The sequence below is a fragment of the Chrysemys picta genome, chromosome 1 (assembly GCF_011386835.1).
Source record: "Chrysemys picta bellii isolate R12L10 chromosome 1, ASM1138683v2, whole genome shotgun sequence".
NCBI lineage: Eukaryota > Metazoa > Chordata > Testudines > Emydidae > Chrysemys > Chrysemys picta.
The window spans coordinates 169,152,586-169,165,711 of record NC_088791.1 but is presented as its reverse complement, the minus strand read 5'-3'; the positions used below and the strand labels follow the sequence as shown (position 1 = coordinate 169,165,711).

At 45.1% G+C, this 13,126-nt stretch overlaps 1 protein-coding gene across 16 annotated transcripts in view; it reads left to right on the top strand.

Moving 5' to 3' along the window:
• The window catches only part of POU2F1 (POU class 2 homeobox 1), a 190,024-nt gene that overhangs the window by 42,286 nt on the left and 134,612 nt on the right, over window positions 1–13,126 (top strand). For 4 of the 16 annotated variants that reach the window (XM_065575033.1, XM_065574988.1, XM_065575042.1 and 1 more), the window contains one exon: window positions 8,522–8,624. The exons of 8 other annotated variants lie outside the window; for them this stretch is intronic. Coding sequence is in view for 2 of the 8 variants with exons in the window: in XM_065575012.1 (XP_065431084.1) it covers window positions 8,578–8,608 (31 nt within the window). In the remaining 6 variants the exon portion in view is untranslated. Of the gene's footprint in view, window positions 1–4,607; window positions 4,953–8,521; window positions 8,625–13,126 lie in introns of those variants that run through there. 4 more of the 16 variants (XM_065575052.1, XM_065574997.1, XM_065575012.1 and 1 more) reach the window with 3 other exon arrangements.

Below are 13,126 nucleotides of genomic sequence, written 5' to 3'. Positions count from 1 at the left end.
TCGTGCATCTGTTCCTGTTATGAATTGGCGGGTGTTCCCCCGCCACCCATTGTGAGGGCACACTCGACTCGGGCACAGGCCTCATTGGCTGCCTTCGTGCCCCATCCAGGACATTTGTAGGGTCGCCACGTGGTCTTCGGTTCACACGTTCACCTCGCACTATGCGATTGTCCCCCCAGACCAGGGGTGACGCTGGGTTTGGCAGGGCTCCATCCTGGGAACTTGTGAACTCCTACCTGCCTCCAACAGATATAGCTTGGAATCACCTATTGTGGAATACACACGAGCAATCACTTGAAGAAGAAAAGACAGTTAGTTACCTTTTCCATAACTGGTGTTCTTTGAGATGTGTTGCTCATGTCTATTCCACATCCCACCCTCCTTTCCCTCTGTCAGAGTTGTCTGGCAAGAAGGAACTGAGGTTGAGGGGAGCATGCACCTCCCCTTATACCATGCCAGGCAGGCACCACTTCAGGAGTTGCGGGGGGCGCTCCCCCCTACGGGTACTGCTAGGGGAAAAACTTCCGGCACTGGTGCACATGGCGAGCACGCGCACCTATTGTGGAATAGACATGAGCAACACATCTCGAAGAACACCAGTTACGGAAAAGGTAATTGTCTTTTCAGTTCAGTGATCACTTAATTCACAGTTGAACCAGTTGGGAGGTGAGAAATCAGGAAAATGTGTTTTCCCTCTTTCAATCTGTGAATAAAAGCTAGGTGTGAGAGGATGTTCTAAAATATTGAACAATAACAGCACTTCTATAGCCCTTTTCATCTGAGGCTCTCAAAGCGCTTTACAAACACTTGATAAGTTGCATGATCCCTGCATGAGGTAGGAAAGTACTATTATCTTCATTTAACAGCACTTTAAAGACATGGTGATGAGAACAATCAGTTCAATTCACTAACTAGAGATAATACTTTTGTTTTTAATAATTTTAAAATCCAAACATGTTTTGACAAACGTACTGTTTTTTCTTATGTATCCCACATATGTAAGGTAGTTTTAACTGATAAAAATAAATTAAAACACTGTTTTATGCATTTAATTGAATTCAGTGTGATGGAGTTCATTCACCTCTCATGAGCACCTCCTGTCAGTCAGGTGCAAACCTGCACTCACACTCTCTCTGCTCCTGACACCCCTGGTCGGCTGTTAACCTAGTCAAGTGGGTCTTCAGTGGCTCAGCCCTCTGGCTCAGTCACATATAGTTTAATGCATGAACGAACAAACCCCTCCTGGGGTAAAAGGTCTAACTGGGCCTGTCTCTTCTGCCCTTATTACTGTCGTTAGCCCTGTCTCTGGGCTCAGTTCTCAGCTCCTTCTGGGCCATGTCTACCCTGGTATGGGGCAGTACCCCCAGGGCTTCCTCCCTGGAGACTTTTTAAAGTCCTGCCCTTCACTTGAGCCTTCAAACAAGCCCTATCCCCTTCTAGGGGCTTAGGTCACTTCCCCAGTGGTCAATGAGGGTGTTAGCCCAAAACAGTTAACTATGGTCTACACAGATCAGAAGATGAGCGGTCTGCAGATCCCACTCCCCTCCCGCAGCTATCATTGGGTGATTTATTAAGACAGAGGTAGAATAAAATGTAATCCACAAATATTTATTATGTCACTAGTCAGTAAACTAGACAAGGACCCCTTCAGATAATGAACAACATAAGCAAGACGCACTCGGTTGTTAACAGTTACCAGAGCGTGAAGCTCAGAGCCCTTAAACCCCCTTAACCTATGGATGTAAAACAGAGGAAAACCACAATGGGTATTACAATACCATATCCTGAGGACAGAGACACAATGACAAAAACTCAGGATACCGACAGGGATAGCAGTGAAAATCAGGGGTGCTGTACACCAAACAGGAACTCAGGAACTGGGTGATATTCTTCCTCTGGACAAAGCAACAGAGGGTCCTGTGGCACCTTTAAGACTAACAGAAGTATTGGGAGCATAAGCTTTCGTGGGTAAGAACCTCACTTCTTCAGATGCAAGTCTGCATCTGAAGAAGTGAGGTTCTTACCCACGAAAGCTTATGCTCCCAATACTTCTGTTAGTCTTAAAGGTGCCACAGGACCCTCTGTTGCTTTTTACAGATTCAGACTGACACAGCTACCCCTCTGATACTTGGATCCCTCTGGACAGGTCCTCTGGGCAGATCTTCTCCCTCAGGTAGGTCTTCAGTGCTTGCCCACACAGTCTCTGCTTGACCTCGTAGTCCAGTGCAAGTATGCGCTCGCTAATGGTGTGTAGCAGTTGAGTGCAAATACATTAATAGAGACCAAGAATCTAAAGTCCTATGAGTCCTGGTCCCTCTGGGGCTCCTGGCAGCTAGCTGAACTGTGTGCGACTCTGACTGCCACTCAGATGGACAGTCCTGAGTGAAAGGCGTGCCACTCACTAAATAACCTGCAGTTGCTAGGCAGATTATGGCTGTCGCATGACTCTAACTACCGTGACCTTTCCCCTCCTTGATTTGAAAAAGGCTGAAAGGGCACTAAATCATCTGAGGAGAAGGGTATCCAAGATGGAGGCTTAGCTGTCCTTTTACAAATCCAAGATTGACATTACATAAAACAGGTCAGAAACAGATTTTACTCAACAAGGGGACCCAGGCCTGCACACTACTCTGTGTCCCAACCCAGGGACCCTACAAATAGCAGCCACATGCTGCTTCCGTTAATAATTGCTACTGCCATTCCCTGGGCCACCTCCACCATAGCCATTTTCTCTTTACCTTTACCTCAGGGCTGAAGTTCTTCCTCATGGAATTCCAGTGTCACCAGAATCCATCTTCTGGTTCTCCCTTGAGTTCGAGCAAGGAGTACCTTCTTTGCTCCTCTGGTCCCCACCAGGAACCAACCTGCTCAGCCCCTGCAGCTCCTTTTATTTGAGCCTGCTTCACTCTGATTGGCCACTTGCCTGCAGCCGTTCTAGGCAGGCTTGAAGGAACCACCTTCACTGCTCCTTTTGTGGGGTGGGATGTTAGTAGGACGGTGAGGCCTCCAAACAGGGGGCCTGGTACACCCCGTCACATACAGTTTCCAAGCAAATAGAGCTTTTACTCTCATCACAAGTGTGTGTAAAAAAAAAAAAAAAAAAAAAAAAAACTTTTAGTAAATGTGAAATGCATCATTCCCTATTTTCTAATATAAAAAATGTAAAAAATTAAGAAACTGAATAAAAGTTTAAGCTCTATAACTACTTAAATAAGTTTGTATAGATACTTTACATCTTCCGAGATTGCAAAAAGTACCAACTGTATTGTAAAGGCTATAAGTAATTACAAATGAATGTTTTAATAGTTAGCAACCAATGAGACTCAACCACTCTAAGAAAATAACTAGAAATTACAAATGCAAAGCCAGATTAAAATCAATTATTTAAATTGAGGTTTCCTGCTTGCTAATTTGAATCGTGATTAAAATTGGTGATTTAATCACTTTGATTTTAAATATTCCACCCAATAATTGATTTTTTTCATGCAACGCACTGTCAACCTCTGGAACTCCTTGCCAGAGGGTGTTGTGAAGGCCAATACTATAACGGGGTTCAAAAGGGAGCTAGATAGATTCATGGAAGATAGGTCCATCAATGGCTATTAGCCGGGATGGGCAGGAATGGTGTCCCTAGTCTCTGTCTGCCAGAAGCTGGGATTGGGTGACAGGACATGAATCACTTGATGATAACCTGTCTGTTCATTCCCTTTGGGGCACCTGCCATTGGCCACTGTCAGAGGACAGGATACTGGGCTTGATGGACCTTTGGTCTGACCCAATATGGCCATTCTTATGTTCTTACACTCTTTGACCATTACTTTTCCATGCTTTCAAGTTCCTAATACATCCTTGGTACTAGCCCAGCTGCTGTCTTTGATGGAGCTTGAGGTCTCCCCTGGGCATTATCAGCTCCAAAACCTTCCCCTCTCTACCTCCTGTCCCCCATCTGAGTATTCAGTTTCTAGATTTTTAGAAGTAAGACTGTCTCTTACATCTGCAGGTAAAATTTTAGAAGGTCAGGGCTATCTCAGGGCAACTCTCTCTCCCTTGGAATCCACATAGGCCAGGGAGTACAAGATGCAATGTTCTGTGAGTGAGTCCTCCAGAACAGAGATGACCTATAACTCTTGGTGGGGGGGGGCACAATTTAAAGTTTTGGGGGGATGTGACTGCCCCCCTCCCTCAACACATCCCACACCTGCTCAAAGCTGGCATCCCCCCCTCCTCCCACCACAGCTCCTTCCTCACTTACTTCTCATATCACCTCCCCGCTGCGGGCACAGTGCAGGTCGGACTGGGCTCTGGACACCTACTGCTGAGCAGGTGGCTGTGGCTGTGTGTGAGGAGGGAATGGGACTCAGGGTTTCCCCATGCTCCCTCTGGCGCAGCCCTGTCTCTCTTCCCTGTTCCGGGCACCACAGTGAGAGTGCTAGGTGCTGGTACCTTTCCCAAGCACGTCCCCCCTCAGCCAGACTCAGCTTGACTCCCACCCTGGCAGAAATTGGGAGGGGCATGTTGACCGTGCATGCTCCCCCCATGTATTGCCTCTGCTCCAGAACTAGGTCTCCTGTGAAGACCTCAAAGAAACCTATTTTCTCATTCTCCAGAGACTGCGGCAAGACCACTCGCATGTATCAGTGATCGCATCTCCACCTTCAGTCCTGATGTATTCTGACTTTCCAATGGAAGTGAGGATGACCCAGTGGAGTAGGAATGTAACCATACAAAGTCTTATTTATAGTCCGTCCCTCCTATCCCAAAATGCTAAATTGGAATCACCTTTCTTAAGTGAATAATTTCAGGAGCTCCCAAGACTTGCTTAGAAGAATGATGGAAGCTCTTCATATTGAACTTTTGATCATTCAGGAAGGATGCAGTTAGAGTTCTGAAACATCAAACAGGAGGGCACTATGATGATCCCAATAAATGAATTCTCTGGGAGCGAGCTCAGGGTAAATGGCTTATTACTTTACTTACTGTTTCCAAGAGGGCTGATGCCTTTTATCAGATCCCCATTACTGGCTTTGAGGCTCATAGTTACTCTGATAGGCGCTATAGAAAACCCTAAAATAGATTAATTATACTTTGACTTGAAGTGAATGTAAATTTCTTGCTTTTTATTCTCTGATATGCTGAATGCAATAAGGTAGGCCCCGTGCACTTTGTAGCAAGCGGAGGCTAAGCTGTGTGGCAAAATTCCTGCATTCTGGGGCATTGTTTTGATAGACTGGAAATTCTGCAGCAGCTTCATTTAAATTATAGTATAAAGGTTTTTAATGCATTAGATATGAAGGAATAATACAATAATTACTTCTGTAGTTTATGCTGTTACCACAGTAAATAGCTTTTTCAAGTAGCAGCAACATGAAACTGACATGATTCTTGGATGTTTCACAGCTGCTCAGAGAATTCTAAACCCTAGTTGTGAAATTATCAAAGTCTTATTAATTTTACTCTGCAGCTGTGGGCAGAGCTATGGTCGGTCTCTTTGCAAACTCAGGATGGCTATGCTGCCTATATTCACGCTCACTTCACCTTTAGGAGCCTTTCTTTGCTAAAAGCAAAATGAAAAGTTTTAAGTTCTGTAGAAATAGATGATTTAGTGCCATCCACCCAGCCCCATGCTAATTCAACAAAAAGAGCTTGCTACTGGTAGATGGAGTTTTCAAGCCTTGTAGGTTTGACAGAAGAATTGTATGTCATCTTCAGCATGACAGAGGGTCCTTACTGACCAGGCACTTGAAAATTACAGACTCTTAAACTTTCTGGGCAATTTGCAAAGTGGTAACTCAGTTCTTCTCTGTCTTTAGCCACGCTTATACCCAATGTGTTGGTATGGGCTGTGGTGTTTATAATATGTAATATGACCATGGGAATCTAGAAGGTCTGAAGTTAACTTAGAATTCATCTAGTTGTCAAAATTTAAAATCACACAGATTAAAGCGGAGTTATGAAAGGCTTAACATGCATCACCACTGTGATACATTGTCCTTGGAGGGGACACTTTTATGCTTGACTACCATGTCAAGAGACTTTTTGGCTCTGACCCCTTAGGGTCTGTCTGCACATAAACCACTTCAGCTGCACCGCTGTAGTTACACTGCTATAGCACTTCAGTGAAGACACTACCTATGCCAATGGGAGAGGTTCTTCCATCTGCCACAGGTATTCCACCTCTCCAAGAGGCAATAGCAAGGTCAATGGGAGAAATCTCCCATCAATCTAGCGCTGTCTACGCTGGGGTTAGATCTGTTTAACTGCATTGCTCGGGGTGTGGATATTTCACACAACTGAGCAACATAGTTATACTGACCTAATTTCCTAGTGTAGACCAGGCCTCAGGTAGTACCTGTATGCAAGGGTGAAAAGATTGTAAAAGGGTATGAAGTGGCTATTAAATTTTACAAGTGTGATATTTTGTCAGGGGAATAAACTTGGTGTTTGAGCATAGGGCTAGTGCAGGTAGCACCCGTGCATTAAAGTGAAAAGACAGAGTGCAAGTAGGAAGGTATATCTACACTAAAAACGGAATGTACTGAAATAGTTTTTTTAAATTCCCCCCCTTCCCAGGTTTTGTATTTTGGGAGCCCCTTGCTCAAATGACCCCTCATTTGGATCACTCACCCCACCGTACACTGCCATGACTCATAGCAAATTTCAAGACAATCTGTAAGCATGTGGATTTAGAAGTCATCTGTTAAACAGGGAACGTCGTCTCAATCTTAGCTAGAGCATAACTGGCAGTCCACTATAATACTGTATCAAGTATCAGGAGGTAGCAGTGTTAGTCTGTATCCACAAAAACAACAAGGAGTCCGGTGGCATAAGCTTTCGTAGGTAAAAAACCTCACTGCTTCAGATGCATGGAGTGAAAATTACAGATGCAGGCATTATATAATGACACATGAAGAGAAGGGAGTTACCTCACAAGTGGAGAACCAGTGTTGACAGGGCCAGTTCGATCCGGGTGGATGTAGTCCACTCCCAATAATAGATGAGGACCCAGCCACACCATCAAGGGCTCATTCACCTGCATGTCTACTAATGCTATCATATGCCAGCAATGCCCTCTGCCATATACATTGGCCAAACCGGACAGTCCCTACGTAAAAGAATAAATGGACACAAATCGGACATCAGGAATGGTAACATACAAAAGCCAGTAGGTGAACACTTCAGTCTCCCTGGACATTCTAGAACAGATTTAAAAGTAGCTATTCTTGAACAAAAAAACTTCAGAAACAGACTTCAAAGAGAAACAGCAGAACCAAAATTCATATGCAAATTTAACACCATTAATTTGGGCTTGAAAAGCGACTGGGAGTGGCTGGCTCATTCCAAAAGCAGCTTTGTCTCTCCTGGAATTGACACCTCCTCATCTATTATTGGGAGTGGACTACATCCACTCTGATCGAATTGGCCCTGTCAACACTGGTTCTCCACTTTTGAGGTAACTCCCTTCTCTTCATGTGTCATTATATAATGCCTGCATTTGTAATTTTCACTCCACGCATCTGAAGAAGTGAGGTTTTTACCTATGAAAGCTTATGCCCAAATAAATCTATTAGTCTTTAAGATGCCACCGGACTCCTTGTTATAATATTGTATGAAATTAGAGGGAGAATGGAGGGGAGGGGCTATATATATTGGTCAGCTCAGAGAGGTGTTAACTGCCCCATTCATCTGAATGAGATGTTCTTAGCTGAAAGAGAATACCCAGTGGGGATGAATACAGTCAGAAACAGAGCTGAGATGTGTTAACTTCTGCATTCATGATATCTGTGGCTGTTCCCTCCTCCCCCACCCCAGTGCTGGACTGTTTATGATGTGTGTCAAGCATCTGGTTCTTGCCTCCTCACCCCATGCTTAGGCTGTGTTTACACTGCCACTTTCAGCACTAAAACTTTTGTCGTTTAGGGGTGTGAAAAAACACGCTCCTCCCCCCCAAGCGACAAAAGTTTTAGCGCTGAAAAGCTCCAGTAGAGACAGCGCTTTAAAGCTACCACCGCTCATTAGGGGTGTTTTTTATCATTGCTGGGAGAGCTCTCCCCCAGCGATAAAGCGTGTCTATACTGCCCACGTCACAGTGCTGCTGCGGCCACGCTGTAACACGGGTAATGTAGACATACCCTTAGCAGTGTTCTCAGTGCATGTTCTGAGCATGCCTGCTCTCGTCATTCCCACCCAGAGGGGCAGCAGAACTTTCCCAGGTCCCATAAAAGAAGCAGGGGTGGAGCTGGGCCCCCCAGATTGTGACACACACATAGTAGGAGAAAACGGGACTGGAGTTTGCCCCTTCCAAGTGTCCCACCTCTTTCCCTGTATTCCCACCTGCTCTTCTACCCTTAATTACCCTTTCCAGTGGGCATTTGCTGATGTCGTTTTTCTTTTTAAAAAAATAGCTTTAGTGTCTTCTGAATATTCTGCTATACTCAGATTACATTTCTCCAAAGTAAAAACAAAAACAAACAAACCTTTGACAGAGGCAGATTGGAGCAAGATACCCCCTTTTTTATTTCAGATTTCTGCTCTGGGTTGGATTCAGACTCTCAGTGCCTGGGGTAGTGCTTGGATTTGATGAGCCTGACATACCCTCAGAGCCACACAGGTCCTGTGATGTAGAGGTATTTTTCCAGATGGTTAGACTCTCTCTCTGTACATGCAAAGTGTAATTCATTTGGCCTGTGAACCCTTAGAACTGCTTGGAGTGCTTCTATCTGGATGTTTTCAAATAATATTTTAATTTGATTTTCCTCGAAGGCTTGGTGGGTGCCATGCACAGTTGAGGTGACCCTCAAGTACTAGACCATGGCAATGATGATCTAAACCTTGATTTGGTCTCTCTCTGTGCGCAAAAAAGCATTGTCAGACTAGGTCAAATTTAAAGAAACACTGTGGGGGGGGGGGGGGGAGGTTAGGAGGAGGGTTGTATTTCAGGAATCCCTGGGCCAAAGAGTCCCAAATTTGGATCACTGGTCCTTCCTGAACCCCATGAGACACAGAATTTGAAGGCAATTTAAGTAACCATATGATTTTTAGAGCATTTAGAACAGTTACGTTTTAAACAGAAAACTGGTCTTAATCTTAAGTATATATACTAGAGCTACCACTGTGCTATAATAATGCCGGGCAAGAACAACATTTTAGCAGTTTACTTGAGCCGAAGATAAAGTACTCAGCACACATGATGTCTGAAGGACTCCTTTGAAGGGGGAAGAACCCCCAAATTAATTTTGTTTTCAACAAAAAGGAATGTGGTATCTTTCCTCCCACCCGCAAGGTGATGGAGATATTAACTCCATGAGATGCCATTCTCCTGAACCAGAACAGAGGATTTTATTATGTCTTGTCTTCTCACTTCTACCTCTGTTGCCAAGAGTCCTCAGGAAGATTAAACAAGACAAGCGCTAGACTGGGAACCAGAAGACTCCTTGGTTTCTATTTCCCTCTCTCACCTGCTGTGTGACCACAGACAAGTGACTTCATCACTGAATTTCTCTTTTCTCCTTCTACCTTGTGTTTGTTGTGTGTATTGGGATTGTATACTTTTGGGGGCAGAGACTGCTTCTTTCTGTGGTATAGTGCCTAGCACAATGGCTCCCCAATCTTAATTAGAGTCTGTAGACACTACTGTAATACAAATAAGAGCTTCAGCCTGAGGCTTGTTAGGTCATAGAATCATAGAATATCAGGGTTGGAAGGGACCTCAAGAGGTCATCTAGTCCAACCCCCTGCTCAAAGCAGGACCAATTCCCAACTAAATCATCCCAGCCAGGGCTTTGTCAAGCCGGGCCTTAAAAACCTCCAAGGAAGGAGACTCCACCACCTCCCTAGGTAACGCATTCCAGTGTTTCACCACCCTCCTAGTGAAATAGTTTTTCCTAATATCCAACCTGAACCTCCCCCACTGCAACTTGAGACCATTGCTCCTTGTTCTGTCATCTACCACCACTGAGAACAGCCGAGCCCCATCCTCTTTGGAACCCCCCTTCAGGTAGTTGAAGGCTGCTATCAAATCCCCCCTCATTCTTCTCTTCTGGAGACTAAACAATCCCAGTTCCCTCAGCCTCTCCTCATAAGTCATGTGCTCCAGACCCCTAATCATTTTTGTTGCCCTCCGTTGGACTCTTTCCAATTTTTCCACATCCTTCTTGTAGTGTGGGGCCCAAAACTGGACACAGTATTCCAGATGAGGCCTCACCAATGTCGAATAAAGGGGAACGATCACATTCCTCGATCTGCTGGCAATGCCCCTACTTATACAGCCCAAAATGCCGTTAGCCTTCTTGGCAACAAGAGCACACTGTTGACTCATATCCAGCTTCTCGTCCACTGTGACCCCTAAGTCCTTTTCTGCAGAACTGCTACCTAGCCATTCGGTCCCTAGTCTGTAGCAGTGCATGGGATTCTTCCGTCCTAAGTGCAGGACTCTGCACTTGTCCTTGTTGAACTTCATCAGGTTTTTTTGGACCAATCCTCTAATTTGTCTAGGTCCCTCTGTATCCGATCCCTACCCTCTAGTGTATCTACCACGCCTCCTAGTTTAGTGTCATCTGCAAACTTGCTGAGAGTGCAGTCCACACCATCCTCCAGATCATTAATAAAGATATTAAACAAAACCGGCCCCAGGACCGACCCTTGGGGCAGTCCGCTTGAAACCGGCTGCCAACTAGACATGGAGCCATTGATCACTACCTGTTGAGCCTGACAATCTAGCCAGCTTTCTATCCACCTTACAGTCCATTCATCCAGCCCATACTTCTTTAACTTGGCGGCAAGAATACTGTGGGAGACCGTATCAAAAGCTTTGCTAAAGTCAAGGAATAACACATCCACTGCTTTCCCCTCATCCACAGAGCCAGTTATCTCATCATAGAAGGCAATTAGGTTAGTCAGGCACGACTTCCCCTTAGTGAATCCATGCTGACTGTTCCTGATCACTTTCCTCTCCTCTAAATGTTTCATAATTGATTCCTTGAGGACCTGCTCCATGATTTTTCCAGGGACTGAGGTGAGGCTGACTGGCCTGTAGTTCCCCAGATCCTCCTCCTTCCCTTTTTTAAAGATGGGAACTACATTAGCCTTTTTCCAGTCATCTGTGACCTCCCCCGATAAATTAATGGAGATATCCTATCTCCTAGAACTGGAAGGGACCTTGAAAGGTCATCGAGTCCAGCCCCCTGCCTTCACTAGCAGGACCAAGTACTGATTTTGCCCCAGAACCCTAAGTGGCCCCCTCAAGGATTGAACTCTCAACCCTGGGTTTAGCAGGCCAATGCTCAAACCACTGAGCTATCCCTTTTTTTTAGTTCTTTTTAGTTTTTTTAGTTTGGTTCTCAGACCGCCTATCCCTTACATAAGAACCTTCACTTGCCTTTCAGATCTCTGGGTCATCATCTTTTTTCAGGTCTGAAGACAGAGTCTTTCAGGCTGATGGTATATGGCTCTACCTCTAATTCAGATGATTTACGTGAAGTCCATTGAGTCCTGAAAAATCATACATTTTCCACTAGGAAAACTTGTATTTTAAAATGTAAGAGGTATTCAGTGAGGGTCTCTTGCAAAGGATTTAATCCTTCAGCTTCCACAGTTCCTATATGTTGGACTTTCTTGTTACTGAAGTGGTCTGGACAGTCTATGATTATTAAGATCCATGAAGGCCTATTACACATTTACAGCTATTTGTGAGCTGCCTTCTTCCTGACATTTGAACCAATCACGGTCTATATTGGGCTATGTCTACACTACCGCGGTAAGTTACCTACGCTATGCAACTCCAGCTACGTTATTCACGTAGCTGGAGTCGACGTACGTTAGGTCGAGTTACTGCGGGGTCTACACCATGGGGGGTCAACAGGAGAAAAATCTCCCGTCAACTTTCCTGTACTCTACCCCCGATGAGGAGAGTAAGGTATCGGCTGGAGAGCGATCTGCAATCAATTTGGCGGGTCTTTACTAAACCCGCTAAATTGACCGCCGGTGGATCGATCTCAGAGCGTCAATCCCTGCCGTAGTGTAAACCTGCCCATAGTCATTTATAAGGCCCCTCTCATTACAGTATCTGAGTGCCTTACAATTGTTATAGTTACCATCAAAACATCCCTGTGCGGTAGGGAAGTATTCTAATTCTCACTTTACTGATAGAGAAATGAGGCATGGAGAGACTAAGTGACTTGCCCAGGGTCACACACAAACTTATGGTGGAGTGGGTAATTGAATCTAGGTTTTCCAAGTCCACAGCTAGAACCTTCATTAGAATCATTGGACCATCCTTTCTCCCTTATTTGAGGTCACTGTTTTCAGCCTTTAAGAACGTTCTCCTTGTACTATATCTATCAAGATTTCACTTCTAGAACTGAGAGCATCAGCGCACAGGATCATGAAATCCAGGTCCTTATTTGGCACTGTCCTCTCTTCATCACCACACAGTATTCTGTAAGGATAAGGTGGAACTCCTCCTAACTAAGCTGGATTCTGACTTTCATTTTAACAAATCTGTTAAGCTCCTGTTTCCATCTCAAGCCTCACTTGTTACCAGGAAAGCTTGGTTACATAGCTTGAATGTCATGAACTCTATGGCCAGATTTTCAAAAGGGCTCAGTATTCATCTGCTTCCATTGTTCTCAATGGAAGATGTTGGGTGCTGAGCACTCTTTAAGATCTGGCCGTATGCTATTATTAAGGGTAAGATTTTTTTCACGGTTATTTTTAGTAAAAGTCAGGACAGGTCATGGGCAATACACAAAAATTCACAGAAGCTTGTGACCTGTCTGACTTTTACTAAAAATAATGGGGCAGGGTGGAGGCTGATGTGAACAACTGAAGTCCAAGCCCTGAGGGGGCGGATGAGAGCCCATGGCCCACTGTGGGAGGGAGGGGAGGCCAGGACCTGACACCACGGCAGCTGGCAGCTCTGTGGCCCCGCTGCAGCCCTGGCGGCTTAGAGCTCCAGGAGCCCCCCCACTGCCTGTAAGGGGCCTACCACCATCCACAGGGCAGCTGATGGGTCCAGGGGCCAGCAGCTTGGGGCTCGGGGGACCCCCCACAGCAGCTGAAGTGGAAGTGTCTGCAGGTCTCTGAAAGTAATGGAATCCATGACCTCCATAATCTTATCCTTAGCTATTAT